Raw genomic sequence first — 16,230 nt, 5'->3', positions numbered from 1 at the left:
TACTAAAATGCAATTAAAGACAACAGGAAATTCGGTGGACAGTGTTTTGAAAACATTAAACTTTAGATTGAGGAAATTTGCATTGCATGATTTATAGATTCCCTGGTATTCAGGGATGCATGATAACCTTTTTTGTGTTTTGAAATAATTTCTTACCCAAACACCACAGGCTTCTTAAAGAAGCCTTTAAAGTCAGATGTTGTGATTGTATGTACCCTTTTTTTTCCTTTTTTTAATTGGCAAAAAATAAGAAAAAGAAAAAGGTTTCCTTTTTAAAAACTGCACACACTTTTTTGGGGGGTAATAAATGAACATTTTTTTGTTTGTTTTTTTTAGAACTGAGCTCTCCATAGACAAACATAAGTAGCATAACACAGTGTCTTTCCTCAGACATCATTCTGTACAGTAAATCAACATAAACAACTCCGTTCTTATTGACTGGATTTTTTCCAGGTGGGTTAATTGGGTGGGGAAAATTAATTAACCTTAACATTTGGAGCCTCTTGTCTTCCTGCTAAAGGATGAGTTCTTTAAAAAATAAAATAAAAAAAGGTAATAAACCAACAACCTTATATTCCATATAGAGGGAATGTTTGTAATGGCTAAAATTAGAAAATATGTAGAACAATTAGTATTTATACACAGAACTATTAGGGATCATCTGAATGCATTGGGACAGTGATATGAGTAAACTAGAAACCAAATGGTAATTACCAGATTTCTTCTCAAGCTCCATGCCAAGTTGAATTCTAAATATGTAGATTTAAAAAGCTGGATTACCTTTTTACACTGTCTAGCACAAGTGTCACAGCTTATAAAAATAATGGTTCTGAAACTTGAGAAGTGAGCATTTCTCTTTCCTATGTTGTTATAACTCAGGAAGTTTATGATTTTGTTTTTCTTTAAACTCCAGCCACTCCTGATAAATGTGGTTGTAAAAATGCTGAATTTTTCATATGGAAGTGATCTTTAGCAGGATCATCAGCCTTTGTCAAATGCTTTAATTTTACACAAAAATTTTCTTAATGCTGAAATTTGTTTTAGTATTGTAAGATATGTGTGGTATCTGTGTGTTTTTATAAAGTATTTCCTCGTTTTATGTTCAGCATTTACAGCCGAACAATACCAGCAACATCAACAGCAACTGGCACTAATGCAGAAACAGCAGCTTGCACAAATTCAGCAACAGCAAGCAAATAGTAATTCCTCCACCACCACTTCACAGGTGAGGGATTTGTCTGTCTTATGATTATCCCTCATTGTTTCCCACCAGAGTTCATCTCTAATTACCAACTGTTGTCATAGAACCTTGCATCTAACCAGCAGAAAAGTGGCTTTCGCCTGAATCTACATCATAGCCATTCTATACAGGGTTTAGAAAGAACATTACAGGTGAGTATGGAAGCTGTTGCCTCTGCTCCCTATTTTAAAAAGTAAAGCTAAAAAACATAGTTAAATGCGATCAAGACACTGTCTTCCAAGTCTGTCCTATAGTCTGTGAATTTTCCTTGTTAGTATATGATCTCACCCAGCTCATTTTCTTAGTTATTTTAATTATTATTAAAATTTATCTTAAATTACATACTAAACCTCTTTGACTATTAAATGAAATCACTTTTAAACCTCAAGGATGATAAATGTTTGCCATTGAAACACATTTAAAGCTTGAAGGCTGAAATTTTAATCTAAGCATCTTGGAGGAAAACTCATTTAAAAAAATTCAAAGGGCCTCTTAATTTCTAGGCCAAGTTATGATGTGATGTTTTGTTACTTCTGTTCTAAAAGGATAGTTATCCTCCTGTCCCAGAGATACCTTTGGGTGGGTGTGTGTGTGTGTGTGTGTGTGTGTGTGTGTATAAGTTAGGTTAAAAAAAGCTTACATACTCATTTTTCATTATATGTATTTGCAAATCACTGAAATGTTTTACTAGCATATTTCTTGTCTGACACTTTGTGTTGGAGGTTTACTGTTTCCACATTCTAGAAGGTTTATTTTTGTAGTTGATTTGTCCATATTATGTACTGTCACATGTGAAGATCAAAATTCATAATCCCTGAGTTCTTATATTGTTTGAACACTCTTCAAATTTATGACTGTCAAAAGAGATGAAGATATTTCAGTGGTTTGCCACTTTGGTTTATATTCAAACTGATTTTGGTATACCTGTGTAACTTTAATGTTGATTTGAGACTAAGTGATGCTGATTAGATTTGTTTTGTATTTTCTTTTTAGGGTTTTGTTTCCAAGACTTTGGATTCTGCTAGTGCTCAATTTGCTGCTTCTGCTTTGGTGACATCAGAACAACTGATGGGATTCAAGATGAAGGATGATGTGGTGCTTGGAATTGGGGTGAATGGCGTCCTTCCAGCCTCAGGTAAGCATAAAGACATTTAAATTGTTCTGATATTTGTAACCTATATCTCTTATTAATAAACAGCAAAGTCGTACATTGTTTAGATGCTTCTTTCTTTTTCTCTAGGAGTATACAAGGGCTTACACCTCAGTAGTACTACACCAACAGCACTTGTACATACGAGTCCATCAACGGCAGGTTCAACTTTGTTACAGCCTTCAAACATGACACAGACTTCAAGTTCCCACAGTGCACTGAGTCATCAAGTAACCGCTGCCAATTCTGCAACAACTCAGGTTCTGATTGGGAACAACATTCGATTAACTGTACCTTCATCAGTTGCCACTGTAAACTCTATTGCCCCCATAAATGCACGACATATACCTAGGACTTTAAGTGCTGTTCCATCGTCTGCCTTAAAGCTGGCTGCCGCAGCAAACTGTCAAGTTTCCAAGGTTCCATCTTCATCTTCTGTAGATTCAGTTCCAAGGTCAGTAGTTATTTTAAGCCTAAAATGTTTGAAAAATATGAGCCCTAACTTAAATCCTCTAGCAGTGCTCTCTACTTATTGGTGTTTTTTGCTCTTTCCTTATATACATTAAAAATGTATAGGGGCATCTGGGTCTCTCAGTCGGTTTAGCGTCTAAACTCTTGATAGTGGCTCAGGTCATGATCTTGAGGTCGTGGGATCCAGCCCCACATAAGGCTCTGCACTGACAGTACGGAGCCTGCTTGGGATTCTCTGCCCCTCCCCAGCACGCACACACACACGTACGCGCGCTCTCTCTCTCAAAATAAACTTAAAAAAATGTATAGATGAGAATTCCTTATTTAGTCAAGACTTAAACAGATAATTTTTATAATTCAGTACTGTTAACAATTTGAACTAAATGGTATACTGAGTATTGCATATATGCTTTGGATGTCACTTCCTTAGTATAGTAATAGCTTATAATGCTCTTGTTTTTCTACCTTTGCATGGAGGGAGTTCTCTTTAGAATGTTTCTTTTGTTTTCTTCCACAGCTTCTTGTGTAAAGAATTGATAGAACCCACTGTGGCTTGTATGCTAAGCTGCTGTTAATAATGTAAATAATGTAAAGGCTTACAGTATTAATGCCAGGTCAACTTTTATTCAAACCATTATTTTTAATGCTAATTTGTCATCTTGGGTTTCAGTAGATTGTTTAGAATGTTTGTTCAGGTTCTTTTCTGTTTTAAATATTAATGGTAATTAGAATCTTACTATTTACAAAGTACTCTGGGGGAAACAAGAGAAAGACCAGGGGTTTTCAGTTTAGTTAAAAGACAAGCATAAAAGTGTAAAAATTAAATGCTGTTAATTGTGAGTAATAGCTGGAAGTCATTCTTGTATCACAAAGCATTATAGCCTTGTCAGATTAATTGTGTAAATTATGACTATAATTTCAATATAAGGAGTGATCTTTTCACACCAGGGGTATTCTGGGAGAGTTCTACAAAATAAGATCAGATTTGTTCTTAGCTGGGCAGAGAAGAGGATGAGAGAGTTGGAGAAATACAAATGTGTTCAGAAGCTAACAACTAAACTAATTTGTCTAGAGGTTTGGGAAGGTTAGTAGTTCAAGTTGAAGGGGTAGGAGGTGGGCACACTTTAGAACACCTTGGATGCTAGACTGATAGGTAGACTTCCTCGGCCAAGCGTGGCCCAAGAGGGAAGAGCAGGCTTTGTAGCAACAGACTGTATAGCCTTAAGTTTCCAAACCCATGCATCCCTGTCTGCTTCTCAATTTAAGTAATAGTTATTGTCTGCTCCATTCAGATCCATTCTTATTATTCTGGGTCTAGTCATAACTAATCAATCAATTAGAGTTCTTACCTAAATATATAATACATGGTTTTCACTGTTACAGAATTATATAACCATGAAACACTGGCAGTGTATGGTAAACTTTCGTATCACTTATTTTAGTCCCTTCATTTTAAAAATGAGGGAAATGAGATCCAGAGAAGCTGATTACTACAAGCACATTCAGGTGTTAGAACAACTGTGACCCTGGTCTTCTAATTACCAGCTCAGTAGCTCTGCTACTCAACTGCACATATAGAGCACTGACAAAAGTCCTGACTTGAATGACTTTTGTTCACATTTGTTACTTTTTTGAAAGAGGAGGAAAGTGAAATTAGAGACTAAAAGTTAGGAATTCTTTATGTTTTTTAACATCTGGGTTGCTTGGCTGCCACTACGATTTTATTGGTGATATAGTTGACCATGGAATTTATGGTGGACAGAAGAAGCCTGACTTTTGGTTGTATATTCCTGATAATAAACTATAAAGGTTCATACTCCTCTACTTGTGTCTTATCCCAAAAGTGTCACATTTCTTCCTATTACTAAAAATACTTAAAAATTTTTTTATTGGGGAGATAATCTTGATTTGTTAAATTTGTTGCAGATAAGTAATTTAATTAAACTTTATTTCAACAGGGAAAATCATGAATCAGAAAAGCCAGCACTAAACAACATAGCAGACAACACAGTAGCGATGGAGGTGACGTAGCTTCCTCAGGAGTGGAACTGCAGCCTGGGGACTTGATTAGGTGCTATGCATCAGTAGCATTTTGAATGCAAGGGATGATGGAATGCAGCACATGCGTTTCGGTGGCAGCTGTGGGGACTTGACAGCAGTGCTCATCTCTCATGCTTCAATTTTTCTTTTCTTATTGTTAATAGGAAAAAAATCAACATCTGTAAATTAAGAATACAGCAATTATCTGTACAGTACTGCATATTTGTAATACCCTTGTATATATGTTACTTGAATACAGAAATGTTCATTTGTGATGCTTTGCACTTGGGGGGGGGGGGGGGGGGGAGGGAAATAAATTGCAACAAAGAGTGTGAGATGTGAGATTGTATAGAGATGAAGTGTCATCACATCATGTGCATGGTGCGGAACCTGCTGTTTTATCTATTTATTGTGCCGTGTTTACAGTTTTTTGTACACTGTACCTTCATTGGTTCCTGTGCTGTAGTAAATGTGTTAGGTAGCTGTGGACTCCTTGGTATTTTGTAAATGGTATAACATAACTTGGTTCCCCTCTGGGTCCCTGAGTTTTCTGTGTATCATGTGAAAAAAATGGTGACATACATACAGAATTTTACAAAAAAAAAAAAAAAAAAAGGCATCAGTTTTTAAAAAATGGGGAATGTACTGTTAAATGGGGATCTTCCTGGTCTACTATCATTAGGACAAGTAACAAGCTAAAAATGAAGTCTCTTGAATCTTCCCATCCCCACTTGCCCACAAAGCTGTGGGCAGTTTCTGGTACTTAAAGCACTAATGTTATGTTGCTGCTCTACAAACAGCCCAGTAGTCCCATTTCCTTCCACACCAAAAAGTGTTAAATCAAGTATGCAAATGGAGTCCTTACAACTGGAGTTTATGTTGTCTTGCCCTTTTTTTAGCACAAAAAAAAAAAAATTGTACTTTTTTATTGTCGAATTGTTGAAAAGACTTCATTCTTTACTTGTTCTTACAAAAAGGATATAAGGGAGAAGAATGCAGTAATTGCTGTACGTGTATCATCATTCCAGTTTCTAAAAACAGCCAGCCAGCTTTTTTCCTTTTCAGATTCTCCAGAAGGCTGCAAGGCCAGAACCACAAATATCGGGTGCCTTCCTTTGGAAATATTTGACCTCTCTTCTGTGAAGAGAATGGTACTTAACAGACTACTACCAGTGCTTTGTCAGTACCGAAGTCTGAATGCCCAGTCCAATGGCATACATGATCCTTAAGGTTTTTAATCCCACCTGGAAAAATTGTGATAGAATTCTCACAAAATAAACCCAGGGCATTACATGTTGACAAACTAATGTGTAGTGGTCTTTTGCTTTTATTTTCAACCCAAGAACTCCTGTGTACTTTAATTGAAATCACTCCATAAAGGGGGGACTTGGGAATGGGAGTGATGACTTTAAGTTCATTTTTTTCAACAGTTATTATTGAATGATCACTAAGCTTAGATCCTAGAACAGTGGAAAAATGCCTGCCCTCGTGGAGTTTGTAATCTCATTGAGGGATAAAAACAAAAGAAGTAAGACTTAAGTTGTGTTAGGGGATAAATATTTTAGGGGAAAAAGTAATGCAAGGAAGGGGGAGAGGGAGAAGCAGTGCTAGGGGAGGGTGGAGGGTTCAGTTTCAAGTGAGGTGGGCAAGGAAGGGTTCACAGACCATGCTTCCATTTGATCAGAGACTTGAAGTTGGGCGGGTAGAGCATTCTAGGCAGAGAGGATAAGTACAAAGAACCTGGGGTGGCAGTGTGCCTGGCTTGCTAAAGGAAGAGAAGTGTGGCTGTGCAACGGAAAGAGGAGAGTAGGGTAAGTCGAGGAGTAATGAGTCTGCTCACAGAGGAGCTCCAGGCAGGGCTTTATAGGGATTTGTGCTGGAGGACAAGGTAGAGAGCACAAAGGAAAGAATCCTCAGGCTGACTTCCCAGGGAGAGATTAGAAAGAGTTTTTTAAAGATAAATTTGGGTGGGAAAAGGGTGACATACAAGGACATAAAGGCAGGGTTTTATTAGCACCTGTGCATTTAAAGATCATGCTTCTTCATGCATCACATGTCTGATATATTAAATCTCCACTCCTGGGTGTGGTTCTTAGTATTATAATGAGGGGGAAGGTTGGTGAACTGTCAGCTCTGGGGTCCATCTTGGCACAGACTGGTTTGGTCCAGTCTTTGCCAGTCTTCGTAGTAAGCATCCTCCTTTCAGTAAGCATCCTCCCTCCACATTCCTGCAAGATAGTCTACCCAAGAGGTATAGAGTTGTAGCTTTTTTTTTTTTTTTTTTTTTTGGGTCCTTATGAAGGCATCCTAGGAATGCTGGATTTAACAGGTTTGAGGGGACCCAAGTCCCTGCTCTGTGTCAGTAGTGAGAAGTAGTTGGATTCTGTTTGCATTTTAAAGGTCAGCCCGGTAAATTTTGTCCATTTTTAATAGATGTGAGGTACATGAGAAAATACAGATTTAAGGATGACTCCCAAGGTTTTAGCCTGAGCAACTGGCCACAGTTGGAGAGCACTGAGGAAGAAGTGGGTTTGGGGAATCTTGGTTTCTGGGCCATTAGAGATCCATTAGACATCCAAATAGAGATGTTAAGCAAGGAGTTACATACAAAATCTGGAATTTGGAGGAGAGGTCTGGGCTGGAGATCAAACCTTAAGAATCATCTTCGTAAGATGATGTTTGAAGCCATGAGTCAGTGAGATCTCCAAGAGAATGGGATTAAATCTTGGTATAATAAATACAGCTATCACTGGTGGAGTGTTTTAAGAGTTATTCTTACCTTGAAGAGAATTCCCTGTCTCGAATAGACTTCCAATTTATGTAAGTACTACCTGTCTTTATTCTATTCTACAGTCTTTAAGGAAAAAGACAAAAAGTTGCCTTTCAGTGCTAATGGCTGGTAAGTGACTAAAATTTAAACTGCTGGTTTAAATGTACTCAAGAATAATTAGGATTAGGACTAAAATTTCAAAAAGTCCAGCAGGTAGAGTGAGGCCTGAGCTCTCTTAGTAATGCCGAGTCTCTTAGTAATGCCAACTGTTCACAAGCAAATTTAGAAATTGATTGAGGAACAAGAAAATGAGTCTTCAAACATACCCAGTTAGGAATTTGAAATGAGTCTTGGAATGGGGCAGAGACATGGCAGATAGACTAGTAATCATCAACATCCATGTGGTACTTACTCATTCCCTCATTTTAGCATACCAACTCTGAGATTCAGAGAAAATACTAATTTGTATCATTCACATTTTAAAATAAGGGAGTTCATTCAAAATGGAGTCATCAGCCTCTAAATTTCTTGCTGTCTTCCATATACTCCATTACCAAGGTTATAATAGCCGAGAGTGAAGGACAATACAGAAGAACAATTTAAACATGAAGGTCTTAGAGAAATAGGTCATCAAGGGAACTTTGACAGCTAGTGTAGCTAATAACTATCATTATTTACAATGTAATATGCATACTAACTATCTCATTTATTCCTTAGAATAATCCTTTTATACAGATACTAGGATTATCACTTTTAAAGGTGAGATTACTTCAAAGTTATACAGTGAGTGGCAGTCCAGGATTTGAACTCATCTGCCAAATTCCAAAGCTGTTGCTATTTGCTTCCCCCTACTTCGTGAATAAGCCTGGAAACAAACATTTCTAACATAATTTCTTTTTTTTTTTTTTTTTTAAATTTTTTTTTTTTCAACGTTTTTTATTTTATTTTTGGGACAGAGAGAGACAGAGCATGAACTGGGGAGGGGCAGAGAGAGAGGGAGACACAGAATCGGAAACAGGCTCCAGGCTCCGAGCCATCAGCCCAGAGCCTGATGCGGGGCTCGAACTCACGGACCGCGAGATCGTGACCTGGCTGAAGTCGGACGCTTAACCGACTGCGCCACCCAGGCGCCCCTAACATAATTTCTTAGTAACCTCTGTTCTTGTTGTGCTCTTAAAGAAATTGGTACTGCTGATTCTGTTACCCTGGTATTGTTCTACTTTTGTCTTGAAGTTTCCGGAGCAGAAGCCCAAAAAACGCCCCAAACTGACTTTTTGCCCTAGATACAAGTTTTGTTTCTTGAAAAGGACTATGTAAATAGTGTCTTCTGGACTCCAAATTTAGGAGTTTTGTGAATATTGTAACAATGTGTAGTATCCTATAATATTAATGTATCATATGTTACAGACAGGTAAACAGGATTTCACACTCCTCACTAAGAGCAGATCTACTTGTATCTATTTTATATATTGATGTTCTTTATAAAATATAAATTCTTTAAATAAAATGATTCTGCTGTTTTTAAAAAGTTTGAAAAAAGCAGCAATAGAGATATACACAAATAGCACATTGATTCAACAAGTATTTATTAACTGTGCCAGGCATGGTTGGTGACACAGCAATGACATCCTCATAGGATATACATTGAATAAAAGGCTAGGCAAAATTAAACATGATATTAAAATCAATATTAAATAAAAATGTCTAAGGAGTCATCTTGAGATTTTTAAAAATACAACATTTAGCTTTGGAAATTACCTGTGGAAAACATCATTGGAAGAACCAAATGACACTTTCTTATTTTTTCACGAGGGTATATTCTGAACCAATTAGGCATACACACACACACAAGAGTTTCACATAGGCAAATGTATAACCATGCATTTCGAAAGAGAATCCAGTCTTAGAGAATAATCTGCCCTACTTTTGTAGTCCTATGAAACAAAAACGGGTTAGTATGTAGGACTATTAGTATTACAGAGCATTAGTCTCCACTGAAGACTTCATTTCTGACCACCTGTATAGTTACCTGTGGCTGCAATAATAAATTACCAAATGATGGCTTTAAAACAACAGAAATTTATTCTCCCATAATTCTGAAGGCCAGAAGTCCAGAGTAAGTTTTTGCTGAGCTGAAATCAAGCTGTCAGCAGGGCTCTGCCTTTGGATGCTCTTTGGGGAGAATCCATTTCTTGTGCCATCCAGCTCCTGATGGCTGCCTGGCTGGCATTCCTTGGTGCATGGTGGCAGCAGTCCAAACTCTGTCCATCTCTGTGTTCACATTGCCTTCTCTCAGTGTGTCTGAAAACTCCCTCTGTCTTCGTTTTATTGTACACATGCAGTTGCTCTAGAGCGCACCCACATAATCCCGGATAAACCTTTCAAGACCCTCAATCTAATCACATCTTTTGCCATATAAGGTAATATTCACAGGTTCTGGGAATTAGGACTTGGACATACATTTGAGGCCACTATTCAACCCACGATACCATGATACTTCTGTGGCTCCAGATATCCAGCCAAAGGGTAGTAAAAAAGCAAAACAAAGTTTACCCTTGTAATAAGCCATTGTTGTAAGTAGCTAGAATTCATTGTTTTAATTCTGGTTTGTCTACTTCAAGAAAAAAATTCTTAAGTTTACAGAAAAAGCAACCAGAATGATCATGGATATAAGAGAATTGTGAATAGACTAAAGACATTTGGTCTCTAGTCTGGAAAGATGAAACAAGCTATGACCAAAGTTTTGTAAGGGATATACAGAGAGTGAACACTGATTTTGTTCACCAAATTTTGAAATTCTAAAAACAAGAGAGCCTCCCTACCTCACCCACCCACACACACATCTGATTCTGGGGAAATATTTATGATTAGAGGAAGAACTACTTAAGTTTACAGTGAGTGATTTAAGGTATTGACTGGGCTTAGAAATCAGCTAAAAAGTTCACAACAGGTTTAATGTATGCAATAAAATTGATATGCTGTTATGGTCAAACTAGGAATTCTCTAATATTAATCTTTATTCCAAGATAGCCAGCATAAAACCATCTCTAATTTCCCTTAAACTAATATGATTTTACTCATCAGATTTTATTATTTATCACTTCACCTCTTGACTCTAAACTCTAAGCCTCTGCAGTTCAATATGCTAAGTACTAACCACATGACAACTTAAATGTAAATTAATTAAAATTAAAATTAAAGATTCAGCTCCTTAGACTAGCCATTTTAATAATCTTCAAAAGCCATTTGGCATAGTAGCCACCATATTTGATAGAACAAATCTAGGACACTTATATCACTGCAGAAAGTTCTTATTAGACAGTGATGTTCCATATATATGTAGTGTGATTGTTTCCACTTGGATGTAAGTAACACATTTCAAACTCAATTTGTTCCACATTAAGGTCATCTTTCCTCTTCCTCTTCACCCCATAAAGAAGCCACATGTGCAATTCGGTTCTTCTCTAGTATTCTTTTTTTTAAAATCTTGTTTCAAACTTATTCCCAGACTTCTTCAGCTTAATTAGCTGCAAAGAATGAATTGTGTATAAGCAAAAACTGAAAAGAGCTGCAGTGTCCAAGGGGTTGGGGCTTAAAAATATTAGAGATCTAGATTTTATCAGATCCATGAACAAAATTTTTAAAAAGCAGTCATAATATAAAATAGCAGCTGCCAGTAACTTCTTCAAGCTTTATCTTCTTCAGAAGTTGATTCAATTCTGTTTGCTTCCTTCTTGGAAGCTTCATCAAAATTCTCCACAAAATCTGGAACTTCATCATCCTCCTCCTCTCTGGTAGCAAGTGGTACCTTTCCATCCACAGATTGTTTGGGCAGAACTTCAGCCAGCCTTCTTAAACTAGTCAGACTGTCTGCACCAAGTTGGTTTAAGATACTGAGTAGCATTTCTGTCAGATGCTTCCTCTCTCTCAGCATGGCCTGTAATGGTTAAAGTGTTCGCTGCCAGGGATGCCTGAACTTTACGGTTGTTAAAGTGGATCACAGTTCCTTGGTTTGTGAACATATTCCCTTCTTCAATACCAGAGATATTGTTTACCCCTGACTTCTTTAAGGAGAACTGAAGGTTTTTGTCATCTGCTATAGCTGTTCGATGAACCACCTTTTTTCGGCGAGCCGTTCCTTTCCCACCAATGCGCACTTGCGCTTGCAGTTTGACGAGTTTCTCCTGCTTCATGGTAGTTGCTTTCATCTTGTTGGAGAGGAAATGGGGCCGCGCCTGGGACTAGGGTTGGCGCACAGGGGGTCTCGGGTGGACCATCTGAGATTAGGTGCACACACGGTGGGGACACAAGATGGCAGCTCTAGTGTTCTCTAAATAAAGGACACCACTATTTACCCATCTCACTGAGCAAGAAACCTGAATCATGCTCATTTTTTCCCCTCCTACCTAACCTCCCACATTCATAAGGCAAAAATGATTTTTTTTTTAATTCCTCTATGGGGCACCTGGGTGGCTCAGTCGATTAAGCATCCCACTCTTGGTTTCGGCTCAGATCATGATCTCACAGTTGGTGGGTTCAAGACCCTCATCAGGCTCTGTGCTGACAGCACGGAGCCTGCTCGGGATTCTGTCTCACTCCCTCTCTGCCCCTCCCTTGCGCTCTCTCTCTCTGTCTCTCTCAAATAGATAAACTTAAAAAATTAAAAATAAAGAAATAAAAATTCCTCTCTGTATTGAATTGGTATACTTCTCTCCATCTGCATCACTGCCACATGTGTTCAGACCACCATAATCTCTTCTGAACTACTGCTGTGGTTCCCTAACTGCTCTCCCTGCTTCCAGTCTTAATTCTAAACCTTTCCCCATCTCATTCTGTTGCCAGAGCATTCTTTCGAAAACTCAAATCTCACTATATTTAATGTCCCCGGGGTGAATTCCAAACAGTTATTGAACACTTACCAAGTGCCAGCACTGCTCTAAGCACTTCACATTATCTCACGCAATCCTCATAACCAAGGCCACTGGGTATGGCTGTACAGGTTCTGCTGCTATTAACTATGTGGTCTCGTGTAAATAGCACACTCTCAAACCCCCACTCCACAATTTACAGATGAGAAAGCAACCTATCTATCTCAAGTGAAATTAACTACAAATCATTAAAGGCCATATTTTTTTTTCAATATATGAAATTTATTGTCAAATTGGTTTCCATACATCACCCAGTGCTCATCCCAACAGGTGCCCTCCTCAATACCCATCACCACCCTCCCCGCCCTCCTACCCCCCATCAACCCTCAGTTAGTTCTCAGTTTTTAAGAGTCTCTTATGCTTTGGCTCTCTCCCACTCTAACCTCTTTTTTTTTTCCTTCCCTTCCCCCATGGGTTTCTGTTAAATTTCTCAGAATCCACATAAGAGTGAAAACATATGGTATCTGTCTTTCTCTGTATGGCTTATTTCACTTAGCATAACACTCTCCAATTCCATCCACGTTGCTACAAAGTTAAAGGCCATATTTTTAAGTAACAGTCTATCTTTAGTGAGGACAAATGCAAAGTATTACATTTGTGGATAAATAATACTATATGTAGAAGATTGTACTTTCAAAGCTAAAAGTTGTAAAAACCAAAGAGGCTTCACTTCTAGGAAGAAATACTCCCTCTTTCTTCATCAGATTAGAACATGGAAGAAATTCTTAAAATGATCCACCCTTTTCTAAAGTAAAGCAGCAAATCTTTGTGTTACTTGTTGGCCATTCCAAGAAATTTGATGCATAAGGCATAAATGACATCCTAATAGGTTGATTATTATGAATTTTGTGGCTGAATTTGTGAAAGGCAAAAAATAAAGAAGATATAATTATTAAATCTCATTTAGTAAAACCCAATGTTATGTTTGTGTAGTCTTAAAAATTTTGTGGAAATAATAAAGTACTTGATCTATAAAACCAATGTAGGACATCCAGAGAGTTTAAAATTAGAAGAAAAAAGATCTTAATCGTGTACAAATGAGTATTCTTAGGTCATGGTAATATTAGAGTGAAGGCAAAGCTGGTGGTAAACCGATTAATTTGTATAAAAATTCAATTATTCAGCAGGAACATTATATGAACTTTGTTCCAATACACATTATAAAATTTGTATTTCTAAATAAAACTGTTATATTATTTAAATTGTACTTAAAAACTCTGAATGTGAACTTCTAATTGTGGCCAAGATGGAGTAACAAGGATCAGATTCACTCTGTCACCTAAAACACAAAACTGAACAAAGTACATAAAACAGTAATTTTTAGGTATTAGACATAGGCAACAGAAGATAGCCATAAGAGAGAGGAAACAAATGAGGTGAGTTCTGAGGGTGCAGTGCAGGGCAGAGGAACTCAAAGCCTAGCAGTCTCACAGAGTTGAGGAAGTGAAGCTAGGAGTCGCAGAGGTTAAGGGCTAGAGTTCACAGAACAAGTACCACAGAGTTCTGAAAAGAAAGAGAACTCCAGAGATTTGCAGGGGTCCTCTTTGATTATTCAGTTGTAAACTTAATGCATATGTGTGAAGAAACAGCACAAAGATGAGGAAAAGCCACCAGAAAGATTTAGAGGCAATAATTCTCAAAGCTTAGGGTTGCAAGCAGTTTTTATACTTACTGGACACAGAGTGGAAGCACTTAGAATTCATGAGGCATCAGGTAGAGTACTCAGAAGCATATTGCCTCAATAGTAGGGCAAAATCAGACTAAGGCTGCTCTGGATCTGCCTAATAAAGCATAATAGCTAACTTCAAAAGAATCAAATCATTTCCAAGTAATTTAAGTACTTCTCAGAACAAAGCTCAAGAATTTTTTAATACAAAAAGTAAAACTCACAGTTTCTGGCATCCAATTCAAAATTATCTGGCATGCAACAAAGCAGGAAAATACAACCCAATCATGAGAAAAATTAATCAAGTGGAAGCGTTCTTATTTTTTTTTTACATTTATTTATTTTTGAGAGAGCACAAATGGGGGAGGGGCAGAAGGAGAATTAAACACACAATCCAAAGCAGACTCCAGGCTCTGAGCTGTCAGCAGAGAGCCCAACACAGGGCTCGAACCCACAAACCATGAGGTCATGACCTGAGCTGAAGTTGGACACTTAACTGACTGAGCCACCCAGGCGCCCCTCAAGTGGAAGAGTTCTAAATGGCATGGATGAAAGAGTAGGCAAAAATGTAAAATCTATAACTATATTTTATACATTAAGAAGTTACAGGAAAACTTGTACATAATAAATGCAGACATTGGAAATACTAAAAGACTCAAATAGAACTTCAAGATGTGAAAAATCAATGTCTAGATGAAATTAAGAGATTAGATACTATTGAAGAAAGATTGGTGAAACTGAAATCATGACAATAGAAGCAATCCAAAATAAGACATGGGGAAAGAAAAGATTGAGAAAAACAATCAGTCAACTATGGCACAATTCCTAATATATATGCAATTAAAGTATAAGGAAGACAAGAAAGAGTCGGGGGTGTACTTAAACAATGACCAAAAGTTTTACAAATGTGATTAAATCAATTCACAGACTTAAGAAAATCAACAAGCCACAACGACAAAAAAAAAAAAAAAAAAAAAAGGAAAGAAAATTCACCAAAGTATATCATTAAAAAATTGCTAAGAATGACAGCAAATATTCACTGGAAGAACATGCAAAAGACAGTGGAGCAATATCTTTATTGAACAACAGCAACAACAAAAAAACTATCAACCTAGAATTCTATATTTAGCAAAATTATCTTTCAAAAGGGAAGGTGAAATTTTTTTTCAGATATACAAAAGCTGACAGACTTCATCACAAGTAGATATTCACTATCAGAAGTATTAAAGGAAGCAGATGAAAATACGAGATAGAAATCTAGACATATACAAAGAACATCAGAAATGGTAAATATGTATATACATATAAAAATCCCTTTTCCTTATTTTTAAAGTCTTTTTAAAAGATAATTGACTTTTTGAAGCAAAAATAACAAGTGTATTATAGCACTATAACATAAAGGGAAAGAAAACTTATGACAACAGCACAAAGCTCATGAGAAAGACAAGACTGAAGGGTCTTATGCTATATTTGAAGTGGTATAATATCACTTGAAGGTAGCCTATGATAAGTTAAAAATGTACACTAAAAGTCCTAAAGTAATCACTAAAATTACAAAACAGAATTATAGCTATCAGCCAGGAAAAAAGATAAAGTAAAATCATAAACAATATTCTATTTATCCAGAAGAAAGTAGAAAAAGAAAAAGGAAATAGGACAGAGTAAATAGAAAGCAAATGATAGTTTTAAACCTAACCCCGTCAATAATATTAACTACTAACAATATAAACAACCCAATTGAAAGGCAAAGATTGTTCAACTGTATAAAAAAGAAAAATCCACCTATACATTGCCTACAAGAAACTCACCATAAATCTAAAGACACAAACAGGATGTAAGTAAAAAGATGGAGAAAAATAAACCATAATCAACAAAAAATCTAGAGTAGCTATATTAATATTAGACAAAGTAAATTTCAGAATAAAGAATATGGCCAGAGATTTAAAAAGGTCATATTGATAAAAT

General features: G+C 36.8%; 1 protein-coding gene and 1 pseudogene across 7 annotated transcripts in view; one reads left to right on the top strand and one right to left on the bottom strand.

Moving 5' to 3' along the window:
- EPC1 (enhancer of polycomb homolog 1) overlaps positions 1-6,208 on the top strand; it is a 94,352-nt gene extending 88,144 nt beyond the window's left edge. For 5 of the 7 annotated variants that reach the window (XM_049624797.1, XM_049624793.1, XM_049624795.1 and 2 more), the window contains 5 exons: positions 1,107-1,225; positions 1,306-1,392; positions 2,234-2,375; positions 2,481-2,844; positions 4,820-6,208. In XM_049624797.1, the coding sequence (XP_049480754.1) occupies positions 1,107-1,225; positions 1,306-1,392; positions 2,234-2,375; positions 2,481-2,844; positions 4,820-4,892 (785 nt within the window). In that variant the 3' untranslated portion in view covers positions 4,893-6,208. Of the gene's footprint in view, positions 1-1,106; positions 1,226-1,273; positions 1,393-2,233; positions 2,376-2,480; positions 2,845-4,819 lie in introns of those variants that run through there. The other 2 variants (XM_049624796.1, XM_049624799.1) reach the window with 2 other exon arrangements.
- Positions 6,209-11,156: 4,948 nt separating this feature from the next.
- Positions 11,157-11,894, bottom strand: LOC125918678 (transcription factor BTF3-like; annotated as a pseudogene).
- Between the last annotated feature and the right edge of the window lie 4,336 nt (positions 11,895-16,230).

Source organism: Panthera uncia, chromosome B4 (assembly GCF_023721935.1).
Source record: "Panthera uncia isolate 11264 chromosome B4, Puncia_PCG_1.0, whole genome shotgun sequence".
NCBI lineage: Eukaryota > Metazoa > Chordata > Mammalia > Carnivora > Felidae > Panthera > Panthera uncia.
This window is presented reverse-complemented; position numbering and strand designations above follow the sequence as displayed.